The sequence below is a fragment of the Tenebrio molitor genome, chromosome 8 (assembly GCF_963966145.1).
Source record: "Tenebrio molitor chromosome 8, icTenMoli1.1, whole genome shotgun sequence".
NCBI classification, from domain to species: Eukaryota; Metazoa; Arthropoda; class Insecta; order Coleoptera; family Tenebrionidae; genus Tenebrio; species Tenebrio molitor.
Window position 1 is genome coordinate 2,068,153 of NC_091053.1, and position 23,826 is coordinate 2,091,978.

General features: G+C 38.3%; 1 protein-coding gene and 1 long non-coding RNA gene across 3 annotated transcripts; both read left to right on the top strand.

Annotated features, from left to right (window-relative positions):
- Positions 1-12: 12 nt before the first annotated feature.
- LOC138136495 (innexin inx7-like) lies at positions 13-4,937 on the top strand. 2 transcript variants are annotated; one of them, XM_069055693.1, is made up of 5 exons: positions 13-165; positions 3,567-3,813; positions 3,862-4,045; positions 4,100-4,205; positions 4,255-4,937. In XM_069055693.1, exons 2-5 carry the CDS (start codon positions 3,574-3,576, stop codon positions 4,865-4,867), a joined length of 1,143 nt encoding a protein of 380 aa, XP_068911794.1. In that variant the 5' UTR covers positions 13-165; positions 3,567-3,573; the 3' UTR covers positions 4,868-4,937. The 2 variants fall into 2 exon arrangements, with proteins under 2 accessions (XP_068911794.1, XP_068911793.1); XM_069055692.1 differs by lacking the exon at positions 13-165 and adding an exon at positions 185-417.
- A 6,781-nt stretch (positions 4,938-11,718) lies between these two features.
- On the top strand, positions 11,719-17,241 carry LOC138136589 (uncharacterized). The gene is made up of 2 exons (XR_011161345.1): positions 11,719-14,538; positions 14,603-17,241. It is a non-coding gene; the product is annotated as an uncharacterized lncRNA (long non-coding RNA).
- Positions 17,242-23,826: the final 6,585 nt, after the last annotated feature.

Here is a 23,826-nt window from a genome sequence, read left to right on the forward strand (position 1 = left end):
CCTATCGTGGACAGGAAGAAGAATTTCACACTACGTCATTCTTATCGCAATTCTGGGAGGAACGCATTCCAAGTCGACGCAATGAAAAAACCACCAATTATGCTAGTACTGTGAACAGGATTATGAATGAAGGTGTTGTTTTTCACGAAATTTTTGTTTAACAAGGTAAGTACTTGTTTTGATTGAGTGAAATTGATTGTCACAGGAACTGATGATGGTACTGGGCGCGCCTAATCAAATATTTTGTGTTGATGTAAGAAAAGCAGAATTCTTATCTTGACTTGATAATCGTGAGTACACACGGATATCAATGTCATTAAGCCTGGTCCCATGCAGGAATGTGTATCACGAACACAGAGAGTTTGTCGTTTGCGTTATGTTGAAGTGTAGTGCTAATCTGGTTGTTGCAAATTAAACGTAAGTTTTTGCCTCTCTGAATCAGTTTCTCTCAAAGTATGATTTTAAAGCAGTACCGCGAATAAAAATTTGAAAGCGGTACTTTACTAAAAAAAAAATTAAAGTAGTACCACGATCAAAAATCTTGAATTAGTGCCTCACGGAAAATTTTAAAGTAGTACCCCAATAAAATATTAAATTGTGCCAAAAATACCATTTTCTTGTCAAAAACATGCTTTTGTCTCTCTGAAGAATCAGTTCTTCCAATGTATGATTTTAAAGCAGTACCGCAAACAAAATTTGGAAGCCGTACTTTGCCAAAAAAAAATTAAAGTAGTACCGCGACCAAAAATCTTGAAATAGTGCCTTACCGAAAATTTTAAAGTAAGTCCAATAAAATATTAACGTGGTACTTTTTCATTGATTTGGAAAATTGTGCCGAAAATACCATTTTCTTGTAAAAAACATGTTTTTGTCTCTCTGAAAAATCAGTTTCTCCAATGTATGATTTTAAAGCAGTACCGCAAACAAAATTTGAAAGCGGTACTTTGCAAAAAATATTTAAAGTAGTACCGCGACCAAAAATCTTGAATTAGTGCCTCACCGAAAATTTTAAAGTATGTAGTACCCCAATAAAATGCTAACGTGGTACTTTTCCATTGATTTGGAAAATTGTGCCGAAAATGCCATTTTCTTGTCAAAAACATGTTTTTGTCTCTCAGAAATCAGTTCCTTCAATATATTATTTTAAAGCAGTACCGCAAAAAATTTGAAAGCGCTAGTTTTCTGGAAATTTTCAAAGTAGTACCGCGACAACAAATATTGAATTAGTACCTCACCGAAAATTTTAAAATAGTACCCCAATAACATAATAAAGTGGTACTTTTTCATTGATTTGGACAATTGTGTCAAAAATATGTACCATGTTCTTGTTAAAAACATGTTTTTGTCTCTGCGAAATCAGTTCCTTCAATAGATTATTTTAAAGCAGTACCGCAAAAAAATTTGAAAGCGGTAGTTTCCTGGAAATTTTCAAAGTAGTACCGCGACAACAAATATTGAATTAGTACCTCACCGAAAATTTTAAAATAGTACCCCAATAAAATAATAAAGCGGTACTTTCTCATTGATTTGGAAAATTGTGTCAAAAAGTACTATTTTCTTGTCAAAAAACATGTTCTTGTCTCTCTGAGAAATCAGTTTCTCCAATAGGTATATGATTTTAAAGCAGTACCGCAAACAAAATTTGAAAGCGGTACTTTGCGAAAAAAATGTAAAGTAGTACCACGACCAAAAATCTTGAATTGGTGCCTCGCCGAAAATTTTCAAGTAGTACCCCAATAAAATATTAACGTGGTACTTTTTCATAGATTTGGAAAATTGTGCCAAAAATGCCATTTTCTTGGCAAAAACATGTTTTTGTCTCTCTGAAAAATCAGTTCCTTCAATATATGATTTTAAAGCAGTACCGCAAACAAAATTTGAAAGCAGTACTTTGCCAAAAAAAAATATTAAACTAGTACCGCGACCAAAAATCTTGAATAATTAATGCCTCACCGAAAATTTTAAAGTAGTACCCCAATAAAATGCTAACGTGGTACTTTTTTATTGATTTGGAAAATTGTGCCAAAAATATGTACCATTTTCATGTCAAAAACATGTTTTTGTCTCTGTGAGAAATCAGTTCCTTCAATAGATTATTGATTATTTTAAAGCAGTACTGTAAAAAAAATTGAAAGCGGTAGTTCAAAGTTTTCAAAGTAGTACTGCGACAACAAATATTGAATTAGTACTTCACCGAAAACTTTAAGTACTACCGGGGCAATAAAATACTAAAGCGGTACTTTTTCATTGATTTGGAAAATTGTGCCAAAAATACCATTTTCTTGTCAAAAACAAAATATATGATTTTAAAGTAGTACCGCAAACACAATTTTAAACCGGTACTTTGTCGGAAATTTTTAAAGTAGTACCGCGACCAAAATCTTGATTTGGTACCTCACCGAAAATTTTAAAGTAGTACCACAATAATATTTAAAGCGGTACTACAATAATGTATTAAAGCACTATTTTCTTGTCAAAAAACGCGTTCGAATGTATTTACTGTGCATTATTGTCGTATTTATTTTTGACCAGCACTAGGGTAAAAACAATTCGCTCAACAACCCTGTTATTTTCTTTTGGATCCATAAATTCTCTTAAAAATAACTCACTTACGAAACCTTTTCGGGAACGTTCCAGGTAATTTGTTTATTACTGCAATAAGGGTCTAAGTGAGGGGTTAGACGTTCTAGGTAGTTTTCTACGAAGGGTATTTTAAGTAAATTGGGGTGGTTATTATTTGGGGACTTGTTGTTCAAGCTCCGCGCATAACTCTTTTAGTCCTCGAATGAGTAAAAAGGATACAATTTCGCTCAGTTTGTGTTTTTTGTGCTAAGCTTACTATACAGAGTGTGTCCGAAAAGGAGGTGAATGTTTATGGCTTGTGTACGAATCAGCGAAAGTTAGAGACATTTTTAACAAGATTTTGACAGTACACAGAGTGAGTAAATGGTTACAAAAACAACTGACGATTTTTCACGTAAAGAAGTTTTTTTTAAATTTGAAATTACGTAATAGAATTCTTGGCCCTTTATATAGAATGAGTAAATACAGGGTGTTATTGAAAGTTGTACAGATATTTTAACCACGAGCTACTGGCTTCCTGTAGAACTCGGAAAAAATATTTAAAAAATTCTGTCAAAAAAATAAAATGACATTTAAATTTCGGCACATTTTAAAAATACAGCCTGTATATCATGTTTTATAAAATGTACGTCAATGCGAAGTAACCTATAGGAAATATGCTTTAAAACAAGGAAACCGAATTGGTGTACGTTTTACAAAATATGATATACAGGGTGTATTTTTAAAATGTGCCGAAATTTTACCTACGAGGTTGTTTTACAACGTAGAAGACTAAAAGCAATTAAAAAAAAATGTAGCTCAAAAAATAAATGTCATTTTATTTTTTGACATAGAATTTTTTAGATATTTTTTCCGAGTTTTATATGAAGCCAGTAGCTCGTGGTTAAAATATCTGTACAACTTTCAATAATACCCTGTATGTAGTTACAAAATTGAAAATTTTTTTTGGAATTTGAAATTAAAAGAATTCTTTGTCCTTTTAGAACAAAAATGTTGTATCTCTTCGACGTCATCAAGGACAAAATCAAACTAAAACACTGTCATTGCATTGACAATTGGGTCTTCAAACTGCACTATCGAGCCACCACGATAATATACCTCATAGCGACCATTTTGGTCACTTCTAGAGAATATATGGGGGAACACATACAATGTATCACTGACATCAAAGAAAACGGTTTTCAGAAGGTCGTAGACACGTTCTGTTTCTTCACTTCGACTTTTAGTGTGGTAAGTTGTTCGCTCCAGACTTAAGTGAGTACTTAAGTACTTCTTCAGGTGAACGATGAAGATGCCAGTGGGTCTGATTTGGGGTTCATGAGTCATCCAGGAATTGCCCCGTTTGGAATAGGCTCAAAACAAAAAATACGAAGACACATGTACTACCAGTGGGTTCCATTCTTGTTGTTCGGACAAGCTATAATGTTCTATCTTATTCATCTGCTTTGGAAGAGTCTAGAAGGTACTCGTCCAAGTCCCAAACACTCTAAATCTACTCCTTCTCTTGGTGTTTCAGACGGTAGAATGGCCAAACTCGTGTCAGGTCTCACCCACTCGAAATTCTCCGTTCTAGAAAAAGAAGTAGAAGTCGACGGTGAAGTCGTACCCACCAGAGAGCAAAAGTGAGTACTCCTCGATCACCAACCCCCAAAACTCTCCCCTTCATTTTAGAAAGAACTGCATCAGAAGAATCAAAACCTCGTTCATGGAGCGCATCTCTTTGAACAGAAGTTGGTCCGCGTGGTTCTTTTTCTGCGAAGTCCTCAACTTCCTCAACGTGATGTTGCAAATCTACATCACGCACAAGTTCCTAGGGAACCAGTTCTACACCTTGGGACCCAAAGTGGTACGCGACGGGTCGCACATCCTCGAGGAGGTTTTCCCCAAAGTGACCAAGTGCACCTTCCACAAGTACGGTCCTTCGGGGTCCATCCAAGTCCACGATGCGTTGTGCGTGATGGCTCTCAACATCATCAACGAGAAGATCTACGTGTTTTTGTGGTTCTGGCTGGTGCTACTCTTCGCCATATCTTGCCTCATCCTGGTCTGGAGACTGGTGACGTTCCTCTTCTTCTCCAGGTGCATGCTCTTGAACAGGCTTGTCTTCGGACATGCCAAGCTGTACTACTGGAACCTGAACATAGTGGTCAGGCAGTGCAGCTACAACGACTGGTTTCTGCTCAAGTACTTGTCGAAGAACATGGACGGGATGTCCTTCAGAGAGTTGTTTGCGGATATCTCTGAAGACCTGGAAGAGAAGAAACCTTTAAAGAGATCCCATTGATTGACTGTGTTACCAAAGATGATGCTCTTGTTGTTCCATGACATTGTACTTAATAAATATTTTTCTAGTATCTTGTTTGATTGCGTCGCAGGAGTGTCAATATTGTTAGAATTTCTTGGTTGCGTCACCAACACTATTCGTTGTCAATGGGCGGGCCACTATAACTCCTATTTCGTCACAATTTGTAGCAAGAAAAGAGTTGCGAGACAATGAGGAACAAGTCCATCCCACTTCTGGGCATAATTAGCGGAGTCCTTGAGCGATCAATTGGAAAACTTCGACCCATCAATTACAATCAAGAAAAGGCGATTTGATTAAAAGCCGTCCACTTAAAAAACAAAAATAAATCGTTCCTAATTCAGTCGTGAGAAAGCCCCCGAGGCGGGAATTGTCGAAATTGAAACGCGTGACGTCACAGTAGTTGACACGCCAAACTACATTTGTTACACTCAGTTAATTTGATTTTTTTAAGTGGTTCTTTGATTTATCGCCGATTTTGAGCCGGCTAATATCAATTTCGAAAAATTAATAAACACAGATCCGAATCCTCAAGACTGGGACATAAATCAATCCGGCGACAATTATTCAGCTGCCATTTTACGACTCATAAAATCCAAGCGGCTTTCTCTTTTCCGCTAGCCGCGCCGCACGGTGCCGTCTTCGTCCCATTCTTATTAACCTAATCTGCCGGATTGCGATTTTGATCACGGAAAGTGCACAGGATTAGTGGAAACGCTCGTTAGGATAATCGAGACGAGTGTCAACAGTCGTAAAATTAATCAGGCGCCAGATCTGGGGCCAAATATTTGCGTTTTTTTGGGAAGCGCAAAGTGCTTTGCACCGCGCTCGGACAAATTGCAAAAATATGAAGAATCAATATTGATTTAAGAAATTCAAGTTTCGTGGAGATTTACTGCGCCAAAAAAAAAAAAAACACTGAGTACTTATGTGGTGTAATGTCGTTGGAAAGTGAGTTGAGCAAACAAACCTATGAAAAACGTGTTTTTGCATTTTTTTCGGTTTTTTAGTGATATAGCGTGAAAAATAGAGGACCATATGGTGCTTCCTGTGGCGCACCCGGTGTACGCTTTGTGGAAACAAATCTGCGCGATGCACGATTGTTGGTGGAAGCTTGTTGGTCATTAGCACATCACGTAGTGCACAATTGTAAAATCTCGTTGATTAATTGGCCAATCAATTTAAGTCCAAGCAGTCGTCTCCATCAACTCCTTGAGCTCCTTCGTAATTGCCACGAAGAACAAACAAGTTCGCTCTTTTAAAAATTGCCGACCAGGTGGAATTTTGAAAAAGTCCCTCTCCCTGTCCCCCACGCGTCCTCCTTTTCCAAACGAAGACCAAGACAAACGTATCTCGTGTCTTTATTTCCATCATCAACAGGTGACCGCCACAGGTTGGGTTTCGAATGGCCATCCGATATGTTACCAAGGGAACCAGTTAGCAACAGCGAGACCGTCGGCGTTATCTTCGAGAGCCGTCGCCGCCGCAGACTGCATTCCTCAACCGGGTCTTTTCGCTGCGAAACGGAACGCTGGCGCTCTCTGGGATTGCGCAATCGAACTAGGTCTTCGGGAGGCGAGGCTAGTGGTCGCCACTTTACAGGATTCGAGAGTGGAAGCGGGGTTTGGGGCGGAGGAGGTGTGGGGGAGGCAAATAAGTTTTTTTTTCATCATTAATGCTTTCTCCTTTTCTCTTTTTACTTGCATTAATGCACTTTTCTTGCATTTGCACTTTCCTGTACTTTTCGTTTCCAATTACGTCTTGTCTCTTGTAGTTACTGTTTTTTTCTGTATTCTACTGCATTAACGATACTATAGTTGGTGCGGCGAACCAGTGGAGTAGTCATGAGGTGTTCACGTGATAGCTCACAGCGACGTCATTTGTGCGGGAAATTTAAATCTCAGTACTTTAAGAATGGATGGAAACACGCGCCCTTACCAATAGGAAACCGTCCCCCGAAAATAATATTACCAAATGGACGTCAGCATTAGGTAATTCCTGATTTGAACCCAATTGACTTAACAAAAATTCCCAAAGCACCATTTTCTCCTCGTTTTTTAGTCTTGAAAAATCTTTTCTTATCAATTATTCCGCTTAATTAATTAGTTTAGAAAAAAAAATTAATTTATTCGTAAACAACCATTCCAATAATGTTGGTTTCATTATGTTAATGCCATTAGAAAAAAACAAGTTTCATTATACAATTAAAAAAATATATTTTGATGACTGTTTTCCCCCTTAATTAAGCCAATAATTCTTATGCGATAAAAACATGTGCGCTTGTTCTACTTCGTACTTTTGTCCTTACAAAAAGCGCATACACATGATTTTCTTCACTTGCACATGCAGCATTTGTCACATCTAATTATAATTCGCAAACGCATTAAAACCCAATGACATTCATTTTTTTGCGAGATGCATCGTTGGAAAATTCCCGAAGAGCAATCTGCGATAAGCCCACCTGACTGACATCACAGAGTTCGTTGAATTGGATTTCCTGTAAAAAATTGTCACGCTAATTGCAACTGTGTACATTACAAAGAGGTAAATAAACCTGGCGGCACAGTTATATTACTAAAAACAACACTGTTATTTGCTTGCGACCTTGTAACGTGTAACCGTAATGATGATAATACAAAAATAATTGCCGCTTTCACTGGGCCCGAGTAATTGATAATGACAACCATTATGGATTGGCCAGAGGCTTCCTGTGTAATTGTCACAAGCACGCAACGTTAATTGGTAAACCACCGGAGGAAATGGACGTTTCATTTGAAATTTACTGCTGCACTAACAAATAATTGGAGTCGCTGCGCTTGTGCGTGGAAACTTCCCACTTGTACAAAAAAGAGTAGTGCTTTGTACACATGTTGCACAAGTTGATTTTTTGTTTTTGGTTGTTGGTACCTGTTTAGAAAACCAGTTTAGTGGACTCACCTCCCACGAAGCACCTCTTCATTTTTGGCCTTCCAGGTACCTGCGTAACGCTTTCCCAGAAGTAACGGAGCCCAATGCAGATTATGTAAATAGTTTCCAGCTTGTTGCAATTCATGGCCCCCAGGTATCACGTAGCATCTTCGATAATTTATGCAGACGCCATGGTTTTGGTCAATACCGAGAAAAGCGTTCGTGTGATCCAACGTGCAATTACTGCGACCTTTTGGTGATTTTATTGGGCAATTGGCGAGGGTCACGTTCAGGGCCGGATTTATGAACGAGGGGGCTTTGGTGCGACCTTCGCAAGGGACAGAGCTCATCCCAGCAAAAACAATTCCAAAAGCAATTCGGCTCAAAAATTTTGCTAACGCAAGGAATTGCAAGCAGATTTCTTCTTTTCCAAGAGAATTGCACCAAATTGCACTATGTTATGCAAAAACTGTTCTGGTATCGCACTGCACCAGTTGGACAGGAAGGAAAGGGTAATTAGCGCAATCTAAAAATACCAAAGCAAGGACGAGCCTTGTCGCTAAAACTGGCAAATTGTCTTTGTGTTGCTTGAATTCTTCATAATTGCGTTAGCACCTGTAAAAAGGTTCAAAAATAAACTGTCAGTTGTAAAATGTAGAGTTGGGTAATTAGAGTGGAGTCACATTTTGGGGTTTTTGTACTGACATAATGGATGTCTCAGACATGATGGTTCAATGTCCATAGTGTAAAGTCTCGAGTACCGTTGGATAAATATTTCACAATGTTGCGTCCGATGGACAAAAGACTGTTGAAGGTAAAGGAACTCAAGCGTTGCGTTGTAGTGTTTCGCTAAATGATGCAAATGCGTCACTTTTGTGAGCCAGGTAGAAAACTGACACAAAGGCGAAGAATTTATGGCAAATAGAGCGAGACAACCACAGAAAAAATGATTTGGGTCCTGCGAGCAGCGGTTGTAAAATGTATACTCCACGCGGGTTCGATTGGATGCAAATCGGGTGGTCGCAGTGGCGTGTTGAAGAAGAAAGAGCTTGAAATTGGGAAATCAGTGTGCGCTGTGTTGAACCATAGCCGTAAACGTATTGTAAAACCTTTAACACGTCTGTTTTAGTCATAACACACTCAATCCGGCCATAAAAATTATGATTTGTTTAAAAAAATAGTAATAAAGAGCTGGTTTTATGACTGAATGGCGCATAAAGCCAGTTGCTATTTGAAAATAATCAAGTGGAACAATGCAATTAGAATTTTATTTAGTGTAACACTGCGATTGCTCTGATCGTCCTTCAATAATCACCTTTCCACACAGGTGGAAAATTTTTTTCTTGGACCAGCTCGTTATGCAATTCCGCGACCATCTCGATCGATTATCTGGACGCCCCAGGTCCCCGCCAAGGCCAGCAAGCAAAATTGCAATCACATATACAGCGTGTCCGAGAAATCGCCAGTTGCGCAACAGCATTTCGTCACGTAGTGCACGCCATCGTACGGAATTTAGAAGAGGAGGTCGTCGTTCGGAGTTGACCGCTGGATTGCACAGGCCGGTGGTGCTTGTTAAGCTCTTTTGTAGGATGGCCGACGAGTGCGTTGCTCTCGTTTTTCACGAAGAAGAATGAGATCGACGATAAGCGAGGACCGTCTAGACGGACGTGGATTGGGTGTGAAGATGCAGCTAGTGACGGGAGAGGAATACTGATGGGGTTCGCGAGGTGGCTGAAGATGCGACGAAAGATCAAGGTTGCACGGGTCGTTGACAAAGAAAATTGGAGGATTTTTGAACAAACAAAATTATTTTGGAAGGCGGTGTCGCGGAGCTGGTTTGCTTTTGATGGGTTTTTAAATCAGGGCAACGCTGTAAATTGTAGAAAAATGTTTCCACGAGAGAGAGTAGAAAGTAATTTATAAGACGCAAAAGGCATCATGGAAGAAATGAGGAACTACCTATGTATTTCCTGGGCAAAGAATTTTTCGAAAAATTTCCGAGGGAGTTCTCGTCATGAATCAAATATGTAATAATTTCGAGACTAGCATTTGCTGCTTCAGTAATTTCTTCACGTTCTTTTGCAGCAAGGTCTTCGACATCCATCTTTTACCATAAATAAACTTGTTTACATACATTTTCACGGTTGTGAACATTTATATGTGATTATTTAAAAATCATTTTTTTTTTTTGAAATTTTCAAATAAAATTTTTGGAAAACTAGTTCGTCTTTTAAACTTCAAAATGTGGTACGTTGTTTCACTATACTTTCAAAAAACGTTCTACAAAAATTATCCTAATCAAAAGAGCGTTATTCAAAATTTTCGAAATAGCCCAAGTCCAAATCTTTCTATTATGTATTTATATTTGTACGTTTGTCACTTCACTACTCGGAAACTAAGCCTCAAATCAAAAACATGTATTGTTTAAAAACTGAAGACCTATGCTTTCTGGTTGCGCTGGTACTTTTTTGTATGATTTTAGTGAAACAATAACAGAGTTATGACTAAAAATCTAAAGCAGCTCGCACTTGTCTGTTGCCCAAGATCTACCGGATAATTTTTACACAAATAACATTGAAATTCTCTCATTTTAAATTCACTATAAAATGAAAAGGTGTTTGAAGTAACATCTATTTTACAAATATATACATAATTGGTAAATTATAACAAATCGTCACTGTTTCTTCTTCAAATCTTCAATATGCATATTTTCTTCAACTATATTTTAATTATTATTAAATTTCATTTAGTATTAAATGTCACGGTCATTGGATAAAAGGTGTAAAAAATTCCTGGAAATAACAGATTAAAATGACTTTTATAACGCCAATAAAAACTAAAATAAATAAGTTGCGACCACAGGAATCTTCGGTTGAAAAAGTAGAAAGAGAAAATAAATGCAGGTTCAGGAAATTCTTCAAAGGTGCAGCAAAAGAAGTGGACAGGGATTATTCATGTGATGTAATTCTGTTTCAACAGTGAAACTGATGCATTTATTCACAAGCGATAATTAATTACAAATTTTCTATCATTAGGTCTAAGTGAATTATCTAAACACAAACATTTCAATTTGTGACAAGAGGAAATTTTTTTTACCGTATTGAATTCAGTGAACAATTTTAAATTATTGCAGTCAAATAGCACGACTTTTGCTTCATATTTAATCAGCCAGAAAGCTGCCAATAATAATTGTATCAGGTGTTCATTTAATTTTCTCCTTAAAGTTGGCGTTGAAGAATCGATTGTGAACGCACCACGTCTGCGGAGTAAAAACAACGCAAAAAGTTGGGTTAGATTTAAACATCTGATCCGTGATCTGTATCCGTGGTGCGTTCACAATCGACTCTTCAAGGCCAACTTTGAGGAGAAATTTAAATGAACACCCGATACCAGTCACGTTAAATAAACCAGTCAAGGTTTCATGTGGTTTTATTATTTTTAAATTGTAAAGTTCATTTGATAACTAATATGTAATTGCACCTACGTGAGATTAGCAACCTATTATCTTACTGGCGTGAGTACAGTCACATGTATTGGAGTAAATGGCTGTGTGGTTGTTAATGTTTATTACAGCACTGATATGTTTTCTATTGTGTTTTGAGCAGACCTTCATTTTTACAATATTATACAGGGTGTATCAAAACGAGCGCACCAACTACATACTTGCAATCGCATAAAGTACAGTTATTCTCCCGATGTTTTTTTGTTTTTTCTTATTTTTCCGGGTTTTGATTTCTTTTGTGACATTTAAAAGCACATGATTAATTGACTAAGATTTAATCAAAAATTGTGTAACAAAAATTTTAAATTTCGGATTTAAAAAAAATCAAATGGACTAAAACTAAAATAATTTAATTAGTGAATGTTAATCCAATTGAATGAATAGTGTGTCTAAAATAATTGTAACAAAAAAATGTTTTTTCAAGTGTTAGCGCCATTTACCGGTCAGCCTGTACAGCACCGCGGATATTCGAAACCCAAGACGAAGGTCAACGCCAATGCATGGGTTTGCAATATCGAAAACGGGAACAGGGGAGGCAGTGCGAATTCAGATGCTTGAGACGTTAGAGAGAGAGATGTGCTAATTAATAATTGTTTATTGTGCACCTCATGTGTCGATTAGAAATTGTTGTAATCGTCCGATAATTAAAAATTGTTATCTTGAGAAGGGTATTGCTTTTAGAGCAGCGGTGGGATAACACAAACCTGCCCGACCGCAAAGTCGCGAATTTTGCGAATTTTTGAAATTGAAGTAACGAAAAACGGTGTTTGTGATTTGTGTATGATTTCCTCGATGTCACCAAGTACGGACAAACTGTGAGTACTTTTTTTTAAGCCGCACTTGCCCGACGGGGCTATTAAAAATATCAAGTTAGTGCATTTTACGTTGTCGCACTCTTGCGCAATATTGTGTTTTATTGAATTGGAACAGTGACGGTGACTTTTACCATACGTTTGCATAAAGTGTTTGTTTACGCAAGGCGATTATAATTAAGAAAAAAAAAGTGGGAAAAGATCGAAAAATCAGCTCATCCAAACGACGCGAAAAAGGGCCGTTTGATCGACGGACGAGACGGAACTCCAGTTATGATTGTCTTGACGAACGCTCTTGTGACTGGACGGGAAATTCAGATGGGGATGTTCGGCTGAGAAAATTAGAAGCGCTTGTAGATAGATTAATAAGACGCGAGTCGCACTCTAGTGAAAATAGTCAACACGTTGTTCGCATGGCGGTGAAAAGCGATTGCATTCCGGAATTTTTGCCCGGTAAACCTAACCAATCTTTGGTAAAATGGGTAGATAAGATTGATCAATTGGCTAGAGTCAACAAGTGGGATGAGAATACCACAATACAATTAATGCAGAATCGGTTGACAGGACTAGCACGTACATGGTACGATAATTTGACGACATATACCCACACGTGGGACGAGTGGAAAGCGTTATTACTTATTAGTCAAAACGTTTCCCGAACATCATGATTTTGCTACTACGTTACGACAGCTTGTCAATAGGGAAAAACAATTCCACGAAAGCATGACGCAATATTATCTTGGGAAAATTAATTTATTACAGGCCTGCAACATCACAGGCAAATACGCAGTTTCTTGTCTCATTGACGGATTAAGTGATCGCACGCTCCGAAACGGGGCTAAAGCGGGACGTTATGAAACCCCTGAAGAGTTGTACACTGAATATCTTTCCACATTAGTCGCGGAAGTCGCAGATAACGAAACGAAAGTTGCCGATAGGCGAGGCAAAGGTTTTGATCGTAGGAGGTTGGGAACCAAAATGAGCACCAGTACGAATAAACGGAATGATAGCGATTCAACAGAGAAAAGAATACTCCGGTGTTATAATTGCCACGAACCCAGACACGTTGCGGGTAAATGTCCCAAACCACGAGTCGAGTGTGGCAACTGCAAATTACTAGGTCACGAAGCTGGCAAATGTAGACGACACAAGACGTCAGCTCCTAGTGTAAGGCAGCTGTGTCCCAGCGACACTCAGGATTGCTATTTTGTTGGGTGTGCAATAAATGGCAAACCCCTGAAAGGGTACATTGACACAGGTTGTAGTATTGTAACGCTTCGTAAGACAACCGCTATAGAACTACAGCTTGAGCTACAGCTTATCAGAGGTTATGCAGGAGGAGTTACACCCGCGTTGGGGGAAGCAGAAGTGACATTAACGGTGGACCTCATCACGGCCAAAGTGACAGCAAGTATTGTCGAAGATCGCGTGCGAAGTGTGCCGGTTATTATCGGGCAAACAATTTTAAATCGTGCCGGTGTAACCATGGTGTTGCGCGATAATCAAATCAGACTCTTCGACAAACATTTGGCTGTCTTACCAGGGTTAGGCGACCTACCCTCGCGAGAAGTTGCCTTGAGGTCAAAGGAGGACGTAGTAATTCCCTCACATACGATTGGATTCATCGAGGTCTACAGCCCGGAGACCTACGATGGTGACGTCTACGTAGAAGCCACTACGAGGCAACAGCCGAACCACGAGTACAGCATCCCAGGCTGCATTACGTCCACAGGAGGAGTGATCTCGGTCCGCAATGCAGCAGATAGCAACTTGGTATTCAGTCGAGGGCAATTGTTGGTTCGAGGACTTCCATGTAAGTTGGAGAGCTCTACAAACGAGGTGAGCAATTTTTCTATTACTCCATGTAACTTGCAACCGTTTCTCGTGGACGATGTTACGAATCAACTCTGACAGAACGCGAACAGTTCCAGGTTTTGCAATTACTAAACGAATTTCTAGACTGTTTTGCTTCCGATACTAGCGAACTAGGTAAAACGACCATTTCAGAAATGCATATTGAACTTAACGACAAGTGTTCACTCTATTCAGAGACGCAGGGATGACATTTCGTTTGTCAAAATGTCAATTTTTCCACAATCAGTTAGAATATTTAGGTCACGAATTGAATATGGAGGGCATACAACCTGGACGAGCGAAGACTAAAGCAGTGAGCGAGTACCCAAGGCCAACCAATGTACGCGAAATAAGACAGTTCATAGGGTTAACCTCCTATTTCCGGAGATTCATAAAGAATTTCACCACCAAAGCCAAACCACTTACGAAACTCACGAAGGCCAACATGCCGTTTATTTGGGGAAAAGAACAAGAAGAAGCTTTTCGATTCCTGAAACAACGATTAGTGGAACGCCCGGTATTAGCTTTGTACAATCGAGATGCTCATACGGAGCTGCACACTGATGCATCTAAACATGGTATAGGCGGGAGTTTGTTACAACGACAACAAGATCAGACGCTAAGACCAATTTGTTATTTTAGTAGGCAGACGAGCAAGATGGAGGAAAAGTACCATTCGTATGAGTCGGAGACCCTTGCTGTGGTCGACTCTATGAGACGATTCCGTATCTATTTGTTAGGAATCCACTTTACGGTGGTGACTGACTGTAACGCTATACGAACCACGATGACCAAAAGAGATCTCATTCCGAGAGTGGGACGATGGTGGTTGCTGACACAAGAATACGACTTTAGTGTTGAGTACAGAGCCGGTCAGAAGATGGCTCACGTGGATGCTTTGAGTAGGAATAGTTTACAAGAGGAAATAAACGATCACGAAAATGAATTTTACGTGCACCACATGAGCATCAACGAAGACGACTGGGTTCTGGCTGCTCAACTAACGGACGAATTGTGCAAACACATACATGCTGTTTTATCCCGACAACCAGAAGATAATGAGGACAAGCGCATACATTCAGAGTATGTGCTAAAGCAGAACCGAATTTCTAAAGTGACACCAACAGGTGAAAGGTGGGTTGTGCCCAAGACTGCACGTAGTCAAATTGTTTTTTTCCATCACGATAACGTCGGACATTTTGGTGCCGAGAAAACGCTGGAACTAATCAAGGGAAAATATTGGTTTCCAAAGATGAAAAAATACGTTAAACGTTATGTCTCCTGCTGTTTAGCATGTATGTATAACAAGGAGCCCACGGGGAAGCAGTCAGGTTTTCTTCACCCTATTCCAAAATTTGACATACCCATGCATACGATACATATTGACCATTTAGGACCATGTGTCACGAGCGCCAGAAAGAACACGCATTTGATTCTGGCTATAGACGGGTTTACGAAGTTTGCTTTCCTTAAAGCAGTACGAAATACGTCAGTAGGGCCAGTGTTAACGTACCTAGACGAGATTTTTAGTATGTTTGGAGTAGCACAACGAATTGTTTGTGATAGAGGAAGCTGCTTTACCAGTAAACGTTTTATCAGCTATTGCCAAACGCTCAATATTAAAGTTAACCACAATGCCACGGCAACATCTCGAGCCAACGGGCAAGCAGAAAGGTATAATAGAACGATTCTAAGTTGTCTAGCTGCCTCTACGGATGATGAGCGAAAATGGGACGAAACATTACGTACGATACAATGGGGCTTAAATACGACGGTGAACAAAACGACTGGGAAAACCCCATACGAGTTGCTCTTGGGATACCAGCCCAGGCAAGCAAACGATGCCTTTTTGAGCACAGAGGTGTGTGAAGTAACCCGGGATGACGACCTTCCGGCAACACGTATTAAAATTGGTAAACGAATTAGTGCAAAACAGGCACAACAAAAGACTCATTACGACAAGAAACGACGAGCTGCACCTACTTATACGGTGGGCCAGCATGTTTTGATACGAAAAGTTATTCCGACAAATGACGGGAAAAGTAAAAAGTTGTTGCAACACAATAGTGGTCCTTACGAGATCACAAAAGTTCTGGACTCGGACCGGTTTGTGGTACGAGATCTGTCTGGATCGACGAGATCTCAAAGACGCTACGAAGGAGTTGTCTCAATAGATAAGATGAAACCATACGACTTGAATTCTGAGACGGACACGGACGACAGTAGCAGTGATGCTACTGGGCAAAACGTGCCTAATATGTCTGAGCAAAACGTGCTTAATACGTCTCGGCAAAACGTGCCTAATATGTCTGAGCAAAACGTGCTTAATACGTCTCGGCAAAACGTGCCTAATATGTCTGAGCAAAACGTGCTTAATACGTCTCGGCAAAACGTGCCTAATATGTCTGAGCAAAACGTGCTTAATACGTCTCAGCAAAACGTGCCTAATACGTCTGGGCAAAACGTGCCTAATACGTCTGGGCAAAACGTGCCTAATACGTCTGAGCAAAACGTGCTTAATACGTCTCGGCAAAACGTGCCTAATATGTCTGAGCAAAACGTGCTTAATACGTCTCGGCAAAACGTGCCTAATACGTCTGAGCAAAACGTGCTTAATACGTCTCGGCAAAACGTGCCTGATTCGCCTCAATAGGGCAATGACGAAAAAGTACAAGGACAAAAACGTTGTCCTGACACGAGGGTACCCGTAATGTTTGAGCAAATACGTTGCTGAGCAAATACGTTGCTAATCGAATACGATGTCCGGACGCTTACGAGAATACATCACCTTTGATACGAAAACGAAAACGATGTTGACAAATACGTTGTCCCAATATACGAGTGAAAACGACACTTGTACCTGTTAGTGATGTATTCATATACGTTAAGACGATACTGATGAGCTCATCGCGTTGATTACACGTACTAACATTAATATTATTTATCTTACAGTGAAACGTTGACTTTTCCTGTTTTCTCGTTTTAGCTATGCTGTGCTGTAACTCCACGAGGACGTGGGCAAATGGAGCGTGGCCGAGCTGTTAGCGCCATTTACCGGTCAGCCTGTACAGCACCGCGGATATTCGAAACCCAAGACGAAGGTCAACGCCAATGCATGGGTTTGCAATATCGAAAACGGGAACAGGGGAGGCAGTGCGAATTCAGATGCTTGAGACGTTAGAGAGAGAGATGTGCTAATTAATAATTGTTTATTGTGCACCTCATGTGTCGATTAGAAATTGTTGTAATCGTCCGATAATTAAAAATTGTTATCTTGAGAAGGGTATTGCTTTTACAAGAACATTTTTGGTTAAAACTTTAACACCCTGTAACTTTTCATTGAAGCTGGGAAAAAAATTCAATTATTTTTATGTTCTTCTCACTCTATTCTGTACAAATGATAATAGTTGGTGCGTTCGTTTTGAATCACCCTGTATACAATATTATAAATATCAATAATGAGAGAGATACTCTTTATGGTCATGGGATATTGTTACGTTATTTATTGGAGAAGACAATTTTGTTAATTGTAAATTTGGGAATATTTTTTATATTTAAAAGAAATATTCTCCCTACCCTTATTTAATCTTTTCCACAAGATCTGGCCATCTTAAGCAGATGTCAATAAAAAAGGAACCACAGTTAATAGTTACACCTTATGTTTTCAAAGCAAAAAAGAATTCTTATTTTCTGATCTGTACAAAAATGTTCTGCATAGAATCTTGTCATTACGTGGGTCAAAACTTTTCTTCAAATATCTCCTCCAAGAAATATATTGTGGAAGAAAATATTTACACAGAAGATGACAGCGCTGAAGAGTAGTGTGAATAGTGGATAGAATCAAAGATTTTGTAGCTACGTTACATTTTTAATCATAACTTACTTATTATTCCACTAAAATTATACCAAGAAATACCATCGTGATCACAACATATCGATCTTCACTTTTTAAAGAATACAATTTTTTGATTTGAGGCTTAGTTCGCGAGCAACGGACCGAGAAACACATGACAAAACGAATCCATTTTTTAGTATACTTATTATATCACTAAGAGTAGAAGTGAGTCTTTTTGTGCTAAGCCCAGAGATCGAAGACCGAGACGAAGTCGAGGCAATTTTTTAATGTGTCAGCATAAAATCAACTACCAGGTGGTAAGCAACAAATGTCCGAAGAAGTAATCCGAGCTGCGACATCGAGGTTGTAAGTATTGCAATTTATAAACCACAATAGTTTTCTATAACTATTTTTATCTTTAGGAAATATGTCATTGTTTTGTCGCCGCCGGTGCTGACGCAAGGAAAAAGTCCACGGCGACCATGTGGGAATTTCACTGGATTGATTACAACAAATTTTTCCTTTTTTTGGGTTCTTGAGACAGTTTTTTATAAGAGGACGCCACACTCTTGACGTCAGTCAACGAATAAATAAAAAAAAGTGTCAAGATAAGAAATCGTCCTGCTACTAGTGCGCGAAATTATGAAGCTTCCGGAACCTTCTTGGTTACCCGATTTGCGTCCAATCGAATTTTTCTGGAGATTGCTTAAAAGCATAACAATGACTCTTGTTATTATACCACCATTTATTTATTTATTATAAGTACTCTTTGCATTTGTAATTCACCTAAATTAGCCACTTTTTTCCGCTAGATCGGTGTTTTCGTTGTTATTTTTAGCAAACAGAGAATTATTTAAAAAACAACAATTGCAATTCCAGTTGAGTCAACTGGAACTCTTGTAAAATACCTACTTATTGGACAAAGACCCTTACTTAAAAACGTGAAACTATCAATTATTAAATATGTTGTTGCTTTAGCGTAAAAAAAAATTAAACAAATTTTTAATTTTATAGTGTGTGTCACGAATAAAACCAGTTACGTCATTACTCCTGAAACGTCATAACGATACAACGTTGCCACATGTACCTAACCACTTCAATTTGGACTCTTTGGAAGCGATATGGCGGCAGTTGACAAATGTAACTAAATCTGGCAACGTTGCAACGACGTTTTCTTCCGCACCATACAGTTCAATTAGGGTACAAAATATTACTGGTCACGTGGTACATAACTTTAGTGGCACAATATAATAAAAAAGTAAAAAATTTGAATTTCAAATTTTGACCCTCTTTTGTTATTACAAAAAATTTAAATGTTTAAAACTTTTATATAATCAACCTCCTGACTGATTAACTTTTGTTTTTATTGTCAGGTCAAGAAGATCGTTTCGAAACCAGTTCTTGTTGCCAACTTGAACTGGAATTGATAATTGCGTAACACGGGAGATCGAGAATGCAACAGGATGGTGTGTGGTCGCACACGGCAACATTTCCCCAAAACTAGAAAAATCGCTTGAGAGGCCGCTAATCTCCCCAATTGGACGCGATTTCAACAAAACAAGATAGTTCTCCCCTCGTTGTGCAAATTTGACTGGATGCAGATGTTTGTTGTTCTGCTTTAGAGTAGGTGATGAATCAGAAGCACGCCAATTCACAAAAGAAAAAGTGAAACAAAATGAAAACGTTCCCATTGTTTCAGTGATGAGTATTAAGTTCTCATGAAGCAATTCCTTAAATGGTCTGGGTTCTTCTCTCGATGCATCCGAGTCCATCTCCGCTTTGCACACTCATGAATGGCGGATTTTTAATTGTTACACCATTTACAGTAAAGTCTAAACAGTTTTGCACCGAAAAAAGAATTTCTGTAAACTCGCCAGATCGTCACCATTTGGACGGCAGATGTGCAGCGGTGCCGCCGCTGTCGGGACCCCCCACAGCCGTCCCTTCGCAGCGAAGGAGCGGGTTCCCCCTTGACAGCGCCGCCACCCTTCAGCTGGGCCGCACCAACCCCGGTACCAGCGACCAGACAGCTGCCCAGCTCCATAAATCCCACAAATCCGGCTTTACGACGACCCATTCATGAGCGGCTAATTGCACGGTCAATTTTACAATTTATCTTGATTGGGCTAAATGGGAACCTTTAGAAGAGGCGTCCATTACGGCATTAATGTGTCCGCTCGGTTTACAGCCGGATATGCATATCAAGCGTTTTCGAGTTTTGTTAGGCTGTGACGTAGCGCCGCATCCTTGGACCCGAGACGAAAAACAAATAATTACACAAATACCACCGGTGCTGGCCTCACCTGTCATTATATAACTAACGTAATTGTCTATTAATTTTATGAGCCAATAATCGCACTGGCTCCGAGGGATTTTTTTTTCGGAAGAAATTCGTACCACATGGTTCGCATATTTCGCGAGTGATAACAAAGCATCCTTGAGACATCCCAGTTTTTCACATTGTAAACAGTACTTTGCACCCAGAAAAAATCCAATCTTTGACTTTCATTCAAATCGAAGTGTTGTTTTGGTGACACACTGGATCTGTCAAATGAGACAATCCACTCGAAACTACTTTCCACCGGGAGCTTGGTAGTGCGCCCTGGGACGAGGCTAGATCGAGGCATGCGCTCTGCGCAGCTTCGTACAAGAGAAATGAAGATGTGGCTGCGGAGCCAATTTTCAATTTGGACTAGATGTGCCCAATTGTTTTTTTATGGATGCCTCGATGGTGGTGTTTTATGGGGGTCACGGATATGGTCGATTTTAGGTCACCAGTCTTCAGATGGAGACGCAGTCAATGCAGTTTCTCTGTAAATGGAGCTGGCGAGATTTTTGTGAAAGTTGGTGACAGGCCAGTAATTTATGGTTGGAATCTGGAGTTTATTGGGTCATTGCTGTTGCAAGTAAAGCATATCGGGACTGAATCAGAATAAGAATAAATGTTAAGTTGTTTTTTTTTCTTGAGGTGGTATTTACCATTTAAAAAAAATAAAAATTGTCCTTGTGACTGATTTTGAGCAATTGTTGTTGCACGGATCGATTAGTAGAGAAAATCTGGGACAAATCGGAATTAGGATTATGTTGTCTTAGTCTTATCACAACGTTATCTCTTTATACATTTCTAAAAACAAACCAACAAAGTTATAACATTTTTGCTTCAGGCTGAAAGTGCAGCAATTTTGTTCTCAGCACAACAAGAGTAAAGAATACTTTTGTATCTTTTTATTGATTTGGAACAATTAAAAAAAATGTCTTAATCTAGATTATTTCCTTCATGTGTTTAGCAACCAATTGCATCACAAATATTCACCAATCAAAACGAGAAAACAAAAAATAACCCGATAAAATTTCTCTAAAATGCACATGTGCAATAATCTGATAAAAAATGTCGGTACCTGATTTTTTTTTAATTACATATTTTGAATAAAAAAGATTGGAAATAATGCGTTTGGTTTCATTCTATTCAGGAAATAATCAGCCGTATACCCCTCGTGCAAAATTTTAATATCGGCAAATTTTTTGCTAATGAACTCAAACATCCATAAATTATTCGGTCAGAAGACCAATTATTATCAAATAAAAGCCCTCGACTTCGTCTCGTGCTCTTATTTGCTAATAATTGGTCTTCTGACCTCATTTATGGATGTTTTCGTTCATTAGCAAAAAAATTTCCGATAAAAAATTTTGCACTTGGGATATAATATGTGAGAAAACGTTAGATATACTTTGTAGAGTAAGTACAAAAAACAAAAATTGCTAAAATGACTTAAGACATTCAGAAGCTTTCAATTAATAAAATTTGCGAGATTTTGTACAAATTACAATTGAAAAAACAGTACCATTTTTTTGGTCACTCTGTATATTTATATAAATTGTATCTGCAGGACAGTTGAGACAATCAATAAAATTAAATTTTCTTTATGGTTTTCTATTCGCTCTTATGTATTTATTATAGCAACAAATTTATTTTTTTTGCTCACCCAGTATACAGGTGATTCACGTAGCCCGTTCGTTAGAAACTGTCTGATTTCCCAAAATCGTATTAATATGAAAATTGGTAGCCGACTATAATCGACTGCTTCAAATAAAATATTTTCAAAATGGCGACAAATCCGGAAATACGGAAAATCGACGCCATCTTGTTTTTTTTTTAATGGAAAGGCCCCATTTTGATTTCAGATTTGGTTTCTACGTTAAATTTTGAGTTTAGAACGTCAACTTGTCAATACTTATCTGTCATAGTTTTTGACTTAATGTCATTTTCTTCGCAAAAAAGAGGGGTTGCAGGGCTTGATTAAAAAATGTATAACTCTTGAACCATTGGAAATAAATAACTGATTTTTTTTCATTGAATTGCTAAAGGTTTGGCCGACCTTCTGTGCCATTAGTCATATTTTTTTATGTTTCATACGCCTACTATAATTTTTCAAAGTTGATAATCAAAATGTGGCGAAAACTTCATTTTTTTAAATGGAATTTGTGACACTAGATATAAATGTAAAATTTAATTTTAAACCTATTTTTACTAACATTGTCTATGCTTATTTGCAGCCGTTTTGGCGTAATTTCTATTTTTTTGAATAAAATAATATTCTTTTTTTTTATCAAGTAATTGTTTTATTTGAATTTTTATTCAAAAAATCGCATTGGGAATAATTGTCTTTGTTCACTCAGTATAATAGTCAGGACAGTAAATAAATATGCAATTCAATTTCCTTTTCAGTTTTCTTTTCGTTCTTCTTTATTAAATCTCTTTCAATTCTTGTTTCCCTTTTATTTTATTTATTCTCTTTGTTTTTTGTTTTAATATACGGTATGGTGTGTATTATTTACCTATTTTTACCTTCAATATAAAAAACATTCGTATAAACACTTTTTCTACCTTTATAATATCAATTTCCTGTATTTTCAAAATTGTTGCAACATTCTTCACCTTCTCTTCTAACCACAAACCCAACCTCCTAACAAAAATTCACAAAAATTCCAAACAAAAACATTTCCTTTCTCTTTGTCTCTGGTGCATTTCGTGCCGCAGACAATAAACCAGTTCCAAACAATTTTTCCATAGCAGCCTTTGCATAATAAGTGCACGTGAGCTGCATCCCATCTGGGTCACCATTGTACAACCCACATCTTCGTGATTCGGAATTTTAGACAACTCCACAAACAACCCACAAATTAACAATAATCGTTAACAAAAATTGCCACGGTTCAGTTCCTCCAGCTCCATGTCTCATTCATTCATCAGAATCCATTGTTCTACCAGTCATGGTAGTTCCACGTATGCGTCATCGTCCATGATTCAATTATCCTTTCATTGGTGACATTTCTAAACCACCAAAATTGGATTTACTCTTCTGAGAAAGTTTAATCAGCAGGGCTGGAACTGCTGGCGCCATCGCGCGAAGAAGGTCATCTTCGTCTTCTGATAGTCTATCAATTTGGTTTTATTCCACCGATTTCTTGATGCTCCAATTTGCTTCTTATCCCCCAAAAAAATTAAAAAGCTTCACTGGGTTGCTTTGATTTATTCTTTGCAAAAGGGTTTTGTTGTCCAGGAAGAAATTAAAAATTAAAGAGCGGGTTTAATGTGGTCGTAAAATTGTTATTAGAGCAAATAACAGAAATCGATGAACTCAGATCAGATAAGTGTCTATTTTTAGTCCAGTTCGGTAACAGTTATAATAGAACAATGAATAATATTTTAAAATAAAGTGAGTCTGTTAGCACCAACTTAAGAATTTTCGAGTAAATAGTTAATTAGTTGTGGAAACAACGGTTATCCCTAGTGGGTGACTGAAGGTAGTAAACAGACCGTTAGCTAGTTTAGCTAAAAAGTGCTAAATACCAAAGACAATAATGATTGTAGAAACAGGCGAATTATTGAGAAGAAAGAAAAAAATCAACAACGGAGACTTCACATGACTAATCAAATTGGTTTTTAATTTTAACTGGATCAAATCAAGTCTTGTGAGGCGTAATGAGTTGCACATTTCTCTTGGACTTGGTACAATCCATCTCTTGTCCA

Bases quoted from the DNA above. Each gene is read 5' to 3' on its own strand.
- LOC138136495 (XM_069055693.1), top strand. From the start codon at position 3,574: ATGTTGTATCTCTTCGACGTCATCAAGGACAAAATCAAACTAAAACAC. The intron at 3,814-3,861 runs GTAAGTTGTTCG...GTACTTCTTCAG, and splicing joins TCACTTCGACTTTTAGTGTG to GTGAACGATGAAGATGCCAG. The intron at 4,206-4,254 runs GTGAGTACTCCT...CCTTCATTTTAG, and splicing joins GTACCCACCAGAGAGCAAAA to AAAGAACTGCATCAGAAGAA.